This window comes from Cryptotermes secundus, unplaced genomic scaffold, assembly GCF_002891405.2.
Source record: "Cryptotermes secundus unplaced genomic scaffold, Csec_1.0 scaffold77, whole genome shotgun sequence".
In the NCBI taxonomy this organism is placed as follows: domain Eukaryota; kingdom Metazoa; phylum Arthropoda; class Insecta; order Blattodea; family Kalotermitidae; genus Cryptotermes; species Cryptotermes secundus.
This window is the reverse complement of record NW_019739940.1, coordinates 401,793-414,902: the sequence shown is the minus strand read 5'-3', so window position 1 is coordinate 414,902 and position 13,110 is coordinate 401,793. Positions and strand designations below refer to the sequence as shown.

Genomic DNA, 13,110 nt, shown 5'->3' with positions numbered 1-13,110 from the left:
TAAAGACGATAGCCTTGAGAGTTCTGATAAACTAACCGAGCAGGGTCAGAACAGAGAACTTGTTGTGTATAAACAATCAACGTTCTTATAAACGAAGAGATACACGCCCACATCTCTGCATACCAAAAGAAGGTACATGTATAAGCTTCGAGACATGCAAGACTAAACATGTCTACATAACCATCCACTGTGTTGCCACATCTACATACAGCATTCTTAGTTCCAAGAACTGTATGAATTCTTGTAGACAGACGAAAAATTTGGGAATTTTATACTTGGAATCAGTCTAAAAATTTTTACACATTTTATAAAGTCTGTAAATTTCAATATCTGATTCTGTATTCTTTCTAGAAAAAAACAGCGTTTATTTGGTTCGTTTATCACAAATATTGTAGAAATCACAGCAATTTTAGGAAATGATTACAGTTTTTATTGCTTTAAAATTGCGGGTATTTAAATCAAATCCGTCCCACTGCCATTACCGGAATTTAAAGGGCCGTCACTTAAAGGTTAATAATATATACTTGGGATGAACCATTAACAGTTCCATGCTCTTCACATATCACTAGTGAAAACTTACAGCACTATTGCCAAGGTGACATGAAGATGAAAAGGAAGTAAGTTTCCAGGGTAAGAGGAAGCAGCAGTGATGGGGAGGCAGGTAAAGTATGAAACAGAAGTAGCGAACAAAGTCATTGTAGGATTTGAGGTTCTCACAGCAGTGGTCATAAAGCCTATATAACGCCTTGTAATCGGTTGAAAGTCAACCAAGTGGAGGAGGAACATGTTGCCTCCATCTGCAGGGTCGAAGAAACACAGTAATGATACTTGTCCTTACATACTCGCAGCTGGAGTTTAATATATGACTTCTGTTTTGGAGACTAGGACGCATAGAATATTGAAGGTTTCTCATGGTTATGGCAAAAATTGTCATTGCCATCTTCAGTGTTGACTGGAATGTTTGTTGAAAATTTGGAAAACCTTTACCATTCTGTGGGATTTGGGGTTCTCACAACAGTGGTCATGAAGAGTACTGTCTTCTGGGATTTAGTCCATTGAAAGTCGACTTTAATGGACTACACAGTCCTATATACCAGAAGAAGAAGCCATTGTGTTTGAATGTACTCATGCAGAAACAGTGTTGCCAGCTCTGGCAAAATGCTGCAAGTCCACTAATCCACACGTGTTTAGAACACCATGAAGATTAATGTGTTCACTACAGTTTGTTTTCTTATTGGTGTACATCATCTACCTCACGAATGTGAATATAGCACCATATGCTAGAGCACACACAGTGCAATATCACTTGGATAGAGGTTACACTGGTGTAAAATGTAAAAATGATGATTGGTAGAAAGAAAGATGCTAGGTGGAATTCTCAAAGGAATAGAAGTAGATGAAAACCAGGAAGAGCTTGGAAGAGAAGAATCAAGGAGAATTCCAAACAAAAGGCAAAATATGAAAAGAAGCTAAAAAAAATGGCTGAAGATGAGGCCTTCTGGTTCTTCTGGATGTCCTGTGCTCCGCCTGGAAATGGCAGGAATAATAGGGGTGGTGCTCATGGTGGTAATGAAGTATACAGAAAGTTGTAGGGAAACAGTGTGCCTATTCACATGTACACATGACCATAACTACATTACTTTGGAAACAAAGTCATTTGTTCTGTAAACCATTATGGTTGCCAGTTATACAGACTAGAAGATGTATGTGTTGTGTAACAATGGTTCTTTAATTATTTCATCTATGTCTGATGGATCTCAGCCTTCTGCTGTCCTAACATAAATATTTCAGAAAATTTTAAATATGGTACAAGAATAACATTCTTATTACTGGGGTCCATTGCCTCTATAGATACACTCTAAAAGTTCAAGATTGATGGTACATGAATACAGTGATTAATTTTGGACGTCATTTTAAATAAACATTAGGGTGATAAATATTGTCCAAAAAATCAAACATTATGGTTCTGTAGATGTGATTTAATCTTCCCTAACCATTCCTCAGTAGCAGCTTCCAATGGTGGATGTTCCTCTTACTTTGGGTTCCCAAAATGTCCCTGGCCTCAGCTACAGCAACTCTCAACTAACTGACTGACTGATTCATTCACCAGCCCACTCTTCACTGACTGACTAACTGAGTCACTCACCAAACAACTTACCCACTCCTCACCAGCTGTCCTGGTGATAACATCACAGATGGCACAGAAAACACCATTCCTCTGTTGCAGTGTAATTGTTGCCACTGAAACATGCTTGTTTTGTGAAGGTGTTACTTAGCAATGGCTGTTATATAGCTGCTTCTTTCATAACCGTTGCCTAACAACAAGTCTACATGCCACAATACATTAATTGTGATAGATGAATATATAATGTTGGATTGGTTGTAATATAATTGGTGTCATATTTTTGTAGGGACTGCCATTGTATTTTATCACTATTTTTGTGTATGTTCTTGTGGGTGTGATCTTCTGTTGGCGAGTGCTGTGTTTGTGAAGGATGATGATGTGGAAATAGTGCTGACTGAGGTTTTTCATGGTTTTCCTTATTCACTCTAAGCAAGTGTCAATATAATGCTCTAAATTAGGCCACAACCATTATTCTCCAGGTAAAGATAAAGTTGACCATGTGCTCAACGAATTAAGCACTGTGCCATGAAGGCGTATGGGGGAGTGGATGTTCACCTTGTTACTAGTTGGAGGTGAGTGGTCAGCTTCACACCCCTGCCTCTTTACCCCCAGGGAAAGAGCCCTGGGTGGAGTGGAGCTATAACTCCACTGTTTGTAACCTCAGAACAGCATAGAGGTGATTGTTTAGCTTCATACCATCATTGCTTTATCCCTTAGGGATACAGCCCCCCCCCCCATATCCATTGGATGGGATGTTTTGATGGCCCTGAGAGCCAGTCTGGATGCTATGGAGAAGAGAAATATCTCATGCCCCTGCTAGGGATTGAACCCAGATTCCGTGAACATTTATCCTGTAACATAGTCTCTATATTGAATGAACTATCAACTCCAATTATGTCCATATAATTTTGATTCTGATAGCAATATGAATTATAGTAATTTTGCATGCTCTGCATGTATCTGTACTTGTTGGAAAACTTTCTTTCATGCTATATTTGTATTAATTTTTCCCCCCTAATTCCAGTATGTTATAATTGTTTTAAAATGTAGTATCTTTTTTTTTGCAAGACATGTAGAATATTTGTGCACTGTATTTGTAGCACAAGCAACTGTATTAATACCGTTACCCTTCCTTCTGCTTCCACTCTCACATTTTAGCTGTGGCTTGATCCCATACCAGTATTCAAACCTGCATTGTCTTCTGCTGGAAATCTAAGTTCATCATTATCCTACTGTGGCTTGGACAGCGAAAAGACCAGAAGTCCATCACCTTCATTCACACCCCAAGCAGGTGATGAAGACTGTGACAGCAATAACAACAGTTATGAAGCTTTTCAGCAGCAAGATGGAAGACAAGATATTGAACAGAAAGCAAATTCTGGCCTCAGGAAACCATCAGGAATCAGGATGGATGAACACCGGTTGCCGAAGAAGCGCAAGCGATGCGGAAAATGCTCGGGCTGCATGACGGTGGGTAATTGCGGCCAGTGTCCACCCTGCAACAGCATAAAGACTCACCAAGTATGTCGACAGCGCAGGTGTAGCAACCTCCTGATGGCAACCATGCCAGCTGGCATCAAGAGAAGCAGCAGTAATGTGCAGGTTGGTGTGGACCCTTGATTGGTTTAGGCAGGCTTGCAATTGCAGCAATCCCTGCCAGGTCTGAGAACAATCTGCAGCCAGTGTCATAGCAACTCATCTCTGAGCCATTCAGTTACTGTTAAGCACTTTGAGGGGCTCTGACAGAACTCTGAAGCTGTGAAACTAGTCATCTCAGGCTGGCTGTTACACTGTATTTCCAGCTTGGATCCTTGACAGCTGTGACCAGATTTCCCGCAATAGTTCTTTCCTTATATATCCTTTGTCTATTTATAGATTAAAATAGGATCCAAAGTAGTTCTTTTATTTCAATTTGGAATGATCAGAAATTTTCATGAAGGGTTGCATAGTACATAGGATTCAGTGTTATTATGGTGGAGACTTAACTTTAGTACCCCTGTGTTGTGGCAGTGTGTAGTGTCTGTCGTAGGTAAAATTGAACATTATTATGTGAAGCATATTACACTGAACTGTTCCTGCATGTAGACTTGATGGAAATGTATTTCTGCCTCTTAAAAGGGTTCTGTTGTTTTGTTTTGGAAACATAACTCTAAAGACAGAATTTTAATTTCATGAAACTCTCAGTGCAACCTTGAAAGTACTGCATTTTACTGTATTGCCAGGATAGTGCCTCATTTTATGCTTCTGTCTACAACCTTCACAGTTCCATCATTCATTAATCATCCTGTGATTCATTGCTACAGTCTGAGCTACTGCAGTGTCATATAAGAAACTGTAAATATATAAAATAAGTGTGGTGAATGTCACAGGCTCTTTTTTGGGGTTTGTTTGTCAGTAGTGTATGCAGTGAAACTTCTCTAAAAGACCATCCCTTTTAAAAACCGAATTTGTGTGGCACAGATCGTGTTTTAGGCCATTTTAGTGCAATCTGGTTCCCTATTCCAAGACTACCCCTATCCCTAACCAGCAACCGAAGCCCTCTAAAAAGACTCTTAAAGACACCATGAGGACTTAAGTCAGTATGTTAAGTAATTGTTTTAACACCTTTTCTAACAAGTTCCTGAATGAAGTTGAGAACTTACTTGTAAAAAAAGCAAATTTAAAACTGTAATCAAAATTATGAGGGTTGTCCGGAAAGTAAAGACTGCTAGCACACGTGCATTAGTTGCTGACTTCCTGGGACTTCCCCCACCCTGACCTCCCTACAGTCTAGACCTGGCTTCAAGTGACTTTCACTTGTTCACACACACTTGAAGCAGTTTTAGTGTGGCATGTGGGTGCATAGTGACAAAGAAGTGAAGAAGACAAATAAAGACTGGTACAGTGGACTGGTGGCAGATTTCTACATTGCAGGCATACAGAAACTCATCACATGATATGACAAGTTCCTGAATCTCCATGGGGATTATGTAGAAAAATCATTTAAGGTCTGTAGTAATGATGTAAGATGATTTTTTTTATTTTATTTTTTATCACCAAACTGTCTATACTTTCTGGATAACCTACATATATTTGGTTTGATTTTAACCCCTCAAGCTGATATATAAACTTCCACTAGCTCTAAACTGCAATAGAATTTAAATGGCTCTTTAGCAGACCTATTGCACAGCATTATTTCACTATCATGTAACAGTAAAAAAGAAAGTAAAGCTATCCCTGCAACAGGCCATGGAGGGCCATAGGGTTGTGAGACATTGAGGCTTTGAGGCTGTCACATTTTCTAAGACAGTCAGCTCAGAGGTGGTGGTGTGGTCAGCTTTATGTGCCAGCCTCTCTTTACCCTGTAGGAAGATTCCTGGTAGTCATTTCTGTTATTCTGTTAGAGACTGAGTCAACCCCAGGGCCATAGTGCCAATAGAAGGATTAGGTTAATTGAAAAATTCGGTGACCTCATCAGGAATCTAACCTGCAACCTTCAGGCTTGTAGCATAGTGCTTGAACCAACTGCGCTACCGCATGCCCCCATTATATAGCAGAGTAGTAGTGTAATGTGTGTGGTACATATGTACAAGGGTTGGAACTTTAATACTGGCAACACTGCTGTAGACACACCATGAAACGGAACCAAATAATGTTGCTTATACCATACGTTAGTTACATACCTACCTTACCTCAGAGCAAATGGACTCTCCCTTCCCACATCACGCGCATGCGCAGTGATGAGAAAAACAGCCTCGTGTTAGTTGGCGGTCTAATGTAGTGTTGTCACGATGTTTTTGAAACAGGAACAAGGAAGTTGGACAAAGATTGAATGTGCCAGAGGCCTCACAGCACGACAGTGTCATCAAGGTCTTCAAGAGGCTTGCGGGGAATCTGCATTGCCTTACAGAACAGTGGCAAGGTGGGTAAAAGCCTTCAATGAGGGATGCCAGAATGTGGCAGACATGCATCGGCCAGGTCGTCCTATTGTCAGTGAAGAAGTGTATGCTCTTTCCGCGTTACTGGAGAGTGATTGACACCATACAATTCATGAGCTGGCCCAAGAGACAGGATTAGGACATATGACTGTGCTTCACATTCTGAAGGAACTCCTGGGCATGAGAAAAATTGCATCATGATGGGTTCCGCATGATTTGACGGAAATGCAGAAATGGCTATGATACAACGCTCCTCATAACCGCTATGAGCGTGAAGGAGAGGCTTTCTTACGTTGTATCATTACCCTGGATGAGACATGGGCCAAATCGTATGAGCCACAAATGAAACACCAATCGAATGAATGGCATCATTACGGGTCACCACGAAAATCAAAAGTTCATCAGAACCCCAGCAATGTGAAAGTTATGGTGATTCCCGTGTACGACTCTGATGGTGTTATCCTAACGCATACTGTTCCCTGACAGCAGACTGTCAATGCACAGCGTAACTGTTCATTTTTGGAACACTACCTGCGACCAGCTTTGAGAAAGAAGCAGCAACACTTTCTGCAGAACCCACCCATCATTTTTCAGGACAGTGCTTGGTCGCATGCAGCACAAGCTGTGGCTGATTTGTTCAATCGGTGGGGCTGGGAAGTGCTGTACCATCCACCATACTCCCCGGACTTAAGCCGTTGTTGCTTCAACTTGATTCCTAAGATGAAGGAACCACTTCATGGTATTCGCTTGAGAACTGTTCCAGAGATTCTTCAGGCAGTAGACCGCTCCATTCAAACTGTCAACACAACAGACACTGCTAAAGGTATCCTATGACTTCCACATCGCTGGCAACGGGTTGTACACAATTCTGGTGACTACATTGAAGGACAGTAAAACTTTGAAACATGCATCTATTTTGTATCAATTGTAAATGAATAGTTGACACTGTTAAAGTTCCAACCCTCGTAAATCTTTATGTGTGTGCTTGTTTAATTATTTGGTACAAAAGGCCAGAAGTGGCTGCAGTACAAGGGACTTAGTCCCACCGCACTAGCATTGTTTAATTATTAATGCTTGACTAAAGTTATTGCTGCATCTGATACTTATATAAAACAGTACTAAGGGCAATAAATTTGTGCAGTGCAATTGTTACATAATACAGTGTTTACTGTACTGTACTACCCAAATTCTCACCCATCCACCCCTATAAAAAGCATTTATGGGCAGAATGATTGGTGGTGTTCCTGGCAAAGTTTCACAGTAGTTTATTTAAAGATGCTGCAGTTATATATCATTGAATGACAGGATGATTAATGAGTTAGGAAGTGGTTGTAGCCTAATTTGAAGTACCAGTTTGACATATGTCTGGAGAGACAGAGCAAACCACATAAATCTTCAGCATCTTCTGGACCAAGATCTGAACCCAAGATCTCCCAAATGTGAAGCAGGAGTTCAAACCACTCAACTACAGCATTTGCTCTGTTTCCCAAAAGCAACAACTGATTGGAGAGTGAAGTTGAACACTCACCTGTATGCAGTTAACAGCATTTTTGTATGCATTTATGCTGTGGCATGTGGATGAGGAACTATGTAGCATGTCCATGTTAGACTGTCTCATTTTATGGCCAGTCAAGTGTTTGGATTGAAACAAGTTATTTTCTCGGTCAGTATGAAGAAGTGTAGATGCCAGCAAACAGTTGGCACATGCCTGCATATCCCTGCTACACCTGTTTCTACCTTAAGATTGTGTATGATGGCCACTGCAAGTTGTCCTCACAGATCAAACTAAGGAAGGTTGGTATAGGTACGGGAAACTAGCTGGGTCAGTTAGCATGAGGCTTAGGGTAGCAATGCTGAATTAAGTGGAATTCTTGGAGTTGATCCAGCTTGATGTTGATTCACTTATTTTTCTACAAACCACACTGTTTAATTTATTGTACATTAATACTTATAATTACAATTTTTTTAATTGATCTGCAAACTAGGTCTTGCAGCATTCCAGGGCCATGTCTGTACACTTCAGAATATTGTGAAAGACTGGCAGCGTGGAAATGGCTTGCACATCCCACACTGGGAATTAAAAAAAAATTTGAATTCTCCACGGTGCGGACATATACATGCCATTCTATCTCTCATAGGGAAGTTTGAACGAGGCAACTAAGTTATAATGGCCCTTGAGTAGTCCTCATTTACAGGCACTTATAACAAATTTTGACCTGGCTTTTTCACTGACTTGTAGGTGCGTCTTGTTTCCTGTACCCTAGCTAAATTAATGACTGCTCGTGTCAGAACTCCAGACTCCTTGGCCCTGCCAGAATCCAGAAATATCCACAAAAACATTGTATTGCACATCCCAGACAATGGAATACGATATTATAGATCACGATAAATTTCCAGTAATATCGAAATATAAGTTTCTGAATTTAAAATTACCGAAAATCAATTGTAAATAAATTTCACGGTCATTTTTAATCATCCAAATAAAAGGGTTAGGATTGATCAGCATTGGTATCTACCATCTGTTATATGTTTCAACCTTGAGACTTGACAGTATCATCAGACAGTTGTGGGGTGCTGATTAAAACTATTTCAAAACAATAAATTGCTTACATATATAAATTTTGAGGTTTTCACATCAATGGTTATTCTAGTTGTGGTCTTGGGTTGTTACACTGCATAGTCTTGTAGGCAAATACTGACACTTTAGAGAAACAATCTACCTCCATCTTCAGGGTTGAAGTATGTAGGGTGAACCAGTTTTGAATGTGGACACTGATACCCACAGGAGGATATAAGGAAATGGGAGCCTCCTCAGTGCCAGTGGGAACTGTGGCAGGAAAATGCTGGAAGTTACTTGCAACAGGGGACATTAAGCACACAGGAGTCTGAATTAATAGCTAAACTGAGCTCCATTATGTGTTAAAAATGGAATAAATATATTATTTACTCCATGACTGTAAAACAGTATGTGTTCTATCTATTGCTTCTGCAAGTGAACTATACCAACCAAGCAACTGCCAATTGTCGGCGAAGTTAGTGCCAACTTTAGCGGATAGTGGGTGTCACGTGGTCAGCACAAAGGATACCAATGGCCATTAATCTCGGTTTTCTAGACCGGAGCTGCTGTTTCCTTGAAATAGGTCAATTATCCTCAGGAGGCTGAGTGGACCCTGTTCCACACCCAATACTTCTCAGAACATCTGGTAGCGCCGGGAAATGAACCCGGGACCTTGGATCTATAGCCAGGAACTCTGGCCACTAGACCACAGAGCCAGTCCATCACAGTAATAGAAAAGTTCAGTTTAAGAATTTATCAAGAAATCTCATAATCATCTTGAGGTATGGAAACTTTTAATCTGTACCATAAAAATAAAAGGCTTGTCATGGGAAGTGCCATCACTGTCTTAGGCATGACCTGTACCAGCTGTCAGGTTGGATTACCTTTTCATTTGGAACTTTTATTATGTCAGTGATTTACCTGTTCAGGATCTTTGTTACTGTGATGTGTCATTGCATGATGGCCACTTAAACATTTCTTTAAACTGCTTAACTTCTTTATTTGGTTTTAATTTCTTATCATTCTTCCAGCAATATATTCTTTAAATTCTGGAAAATATTGAAGCTTATCGCATTGTCTATAGTATGCCAGCTGATTGGACAAAGAGGTGCAATTAATTTTTAAACCTGAAGTACAGAATTCATCATGTTTTCAGTTGGGGTCTCGACCTTCTATGAATTCTTTATGTATGTCCAGTTTATTTGTTCTATAAAGCTGTGGAGGTGGGTCTCTCAGATGAAGGGAAAGAATGGACATAGGATGTTTGAGAAGAAATTGCTGAGGAGAATATTTGAACTGAAATCCCATTTATAATCCCAGACCAGCATAATACATTGCATAGGACAGCTTTGAAATAACATAAGTTTTAAACGAATAGCTTTGCAAAGCTTCTGCCTGAGTACAGTGTGGTCACAATTTATGCAAATTTGAAATAATGTGATATAAGATTATGAATTAATAAAGTCTCATTTTATATGCACAGTTTGAAATGATGTGAGCCCCAAAAAATTTGGCAAGAATCACGTTTGTTTTATTCCCATGAGTAAACTTGTCTTGAATTATGTGTGGTCTTCAGGAACGCATCCCTCACATAAAATGTGACTGCACTGTGTGTGGATATCGTGTTTTGAGTCTTTGTCTGTTAATTTGCAGCAGAAGCTCCAGCAGGTGGTGTCAAATGGGTCAGTGAGTGTGAAGCCTCCAGTAGGACCCCCACCAAGTTACAGTGGAACAGTGTTGGCACAGGCCCAGAGAAGCATGGGACCTGCTGTGGGCAGAGTCCCAGCGCAGTACACAGGTTTGCTTCCCATGGCCAGGCCTGCCAGCATTCAGGTAAGTGGATAATGTTTTTGCCAGAATAAGAGCATTGTAGGGGAGTACTTTTTAGCCTGCTCAAAAGGGCAGTAATAGTAGAGAGAAAGTACTAAAAATACATAAGATCTTGTATTCAGAAGAGCCAGTATAGTAACATGTATCTATGGTAGCAGATTCTAAACTGTACATACAGTGGATAAACTTGCATTCATATTTTAATCCCACAAGTCTGTATATTCTGAATATATGTAAATAAATTATTAAGTTATCATTGCCTTCGATAACTAACATCTGTTAAGTTTCTGTTCATTTGGCAAGTAAGATAAAGAATAATTAAAAATAGAAACAGTGACAATATTAAGATCGCGATCTTCTGAGATCTGACACTGTTTAGTGTGGTACATGAGTACAAATGTTTCAGAGAACATGCTGTCTGAATGTTTATTAGTACCCTAAATATAGAGGCAGCAGGTCCTCTGAAACATTATTATTTATCTACCAAACTACACAGTGTCACATCACAGGAGACTTAATCTTAATACTCATTGCTGTGAGAATGTCAGATTTCATACAAGTTACATAAGGAACATGTTGAGTAATCCCAAATTGTATTTTGGGGGGTTGGGGGGATGTAGACAGAGATTATGTTAAGTAGGGGAATGGTAAATGTGCTGTGTTGCTGGAAAGTTGAGCAGCGTGGGTAAAACCATGTGTCTTGACAGGTCAATTGCTAGTGGCACAGTGCATGTTTCCTCATCAGAAGTCCACCCTGTGTTTCTGTTGTGTATTGATATGCAGAGAACTGATGGCACACTGTCCTGATATTGCTCAGTTACTTTTGGCAGATGTGATGTCACTGTTGCATTCATTTGTTTGATATTTTGTTTTACTGGTGACAAGATAAAAGCAAGGTTATGCACAGGAATACTCTACATTGAGTATTATGACAGATTTTTAATAAACTCACTACAAAAATTACAGCTTCTTGTATCTTGTATAAATAACTGCTGGGTCCACTGCTGGGATTTTGTGCTGCAGAATGTACTGCTGTAGAAGGGGAAGTGAAGTAGACGATGTTGTGTATGTATACAGGCCTACTAATAAGTATATGAAGTTTCAGTAATAATGGCAGACTGGCCTGTGAATCAGTATATGTTTGCTGTTGAAACCACTTCCAAACATGCGTGCTGTACAGACAGAAAGAATTCTTAAGTTAGAATTTGATGTGCTGACTCTTTGCCAAGTACAAATTAGAATGATAAAGTCGAGGAGAATCAGATGGACTGGCAATAAAGCACTCAGGGAGGAGAAGAAGAATGCATGTAGAATTTTGGTGAGAAAGCCAGAAAGAAAGAGACCTCTAGGAAGACTTGGACATAGGTGGGAGGTTAATATTAAGATGGACCTTAAAGAGATTGGATTGTGTGGTATGTACTGGATTGATGTCGCTTAGGATAGGGACCAGTGGAAGGCTCTTGTGAACATGGTAATGAACCTTTCTGTTCCATAAAATGTAGGGAAATTTTTTGAGTAGCTGTGCTACTGGTGTTTCTCAAAAAGGACTCAGCTCTATGGAGTTAGAGACATGGAAGAAATTCAGAGCATGGTACAGGTTTAAAGAGTGTGTTGAATTTTGTGTTTGTGAACTTCAAGATTTGCTGACAGTGCAGATTGAGTTTGCACATCGGGGATCTTGGAAAGGATGAATGTAGTGTAACAGAGTCCATCCTGCTCAGCTATGCAACATTTGTTGGCATTAGAAATATCAAACGTAACCATTCTGCACATTTTACATGAGGATTCAAGTTGCCATCCTTCAGATTACACAGCACATAAGGATAAAGGTAAAATTACACACAATATCGGCCCCCAAATGCAGATGTTTGTTCACAATGACTGGTGAGGCAAATCTCCACCTCAGCAGAGGTCATCAGACAAATTACCAATACGAGTATCTTGAGCAACTGGAATTCTTCCATGTCTCAGTATATCAAATTCGAACCTAAAAATTGCTTCCATCTGCACAGTTCAGAAAAAGTTTCAGCCGCAAGTGTGTATTGATTCACGGGTTAGTAGCCTTGACTAGTGAAGCTACATACACTTACAAGTAGGCTTGTGCACATACAATTTCCCCTATTCAAATTCCCTTTGCTACAGCAGTGCATCTTGAAACACCTGATCCAAGAGGTGAACCATATGACATCTAAACAGTGGTCTAATTTTCGTCATAATGCTCATTGTATCTATACAGAATGACATTGTCTACAGGCCACAGGAGTACTTGGGTATCAACACTTTCTGTGCCATGTAATGGAGCCTCAGGTGTAAGCGTATAATAGAAATTAACACAGTTGAAGACTTACTGCATTTCCATAGAAAAGAAATCTACAAATGTTGAAAGTTAATAAATGATAAAACAATTCCTTCCAGTGTGACTGTTGAAGCTTTTACTACTTCACTTCTTAGCACCCTAACATGTTTCGGTCCCTATAGACTGTCATCGGAGGGACATCAATACTTTTAGAAACTACTATTACATTAGGTGTGTTGATTTTTTAAATATACAATATTTGTAATATACACTTTTTACAAAATCCAAATTTCTTACAGCTACAGCAACTGTCCTTGATGCATTAAAGTTTTTTTTTTTTAACTTTTTGTTATGTTTGTTAAAATTCCTTAACCAAATAGGTTCG

The 13,110-nt window shown here is 39.7% G+C and overlaps 1 protein-coding gene across 6 annotated transcripts in view; it reads left to right on the top strand.

The window, feature by feature from the left end:
* The window catches only part of LOC111872013, a 120,930-nt gene that overhangs the window by 84,006 nt on the left and 23,814 nt on the right, over positions 1-13,110 (top strand). For 4 of the 6 annotated variants that reach the window (XM_023865478.2, XM_023865481.2, XM_023865476.2 and 1 more), the window contains exons 14-15: positions 3,284-3,727; positions 10,253-10,432. In XM_023865478.2, coding sequence (XP_023721246.1) covers positions 3,284-3,727; positions 10,253-10,432 — 624 coding nt within the window. The remainder of the gene's footprint in view (positions 1-3,283; positions 3,728-10,252; positions 10,433-13,110) is intronic. The other 2 variants (XM_023865480.2, XM_023865479.2) reach the window with 2 other exon arrangements.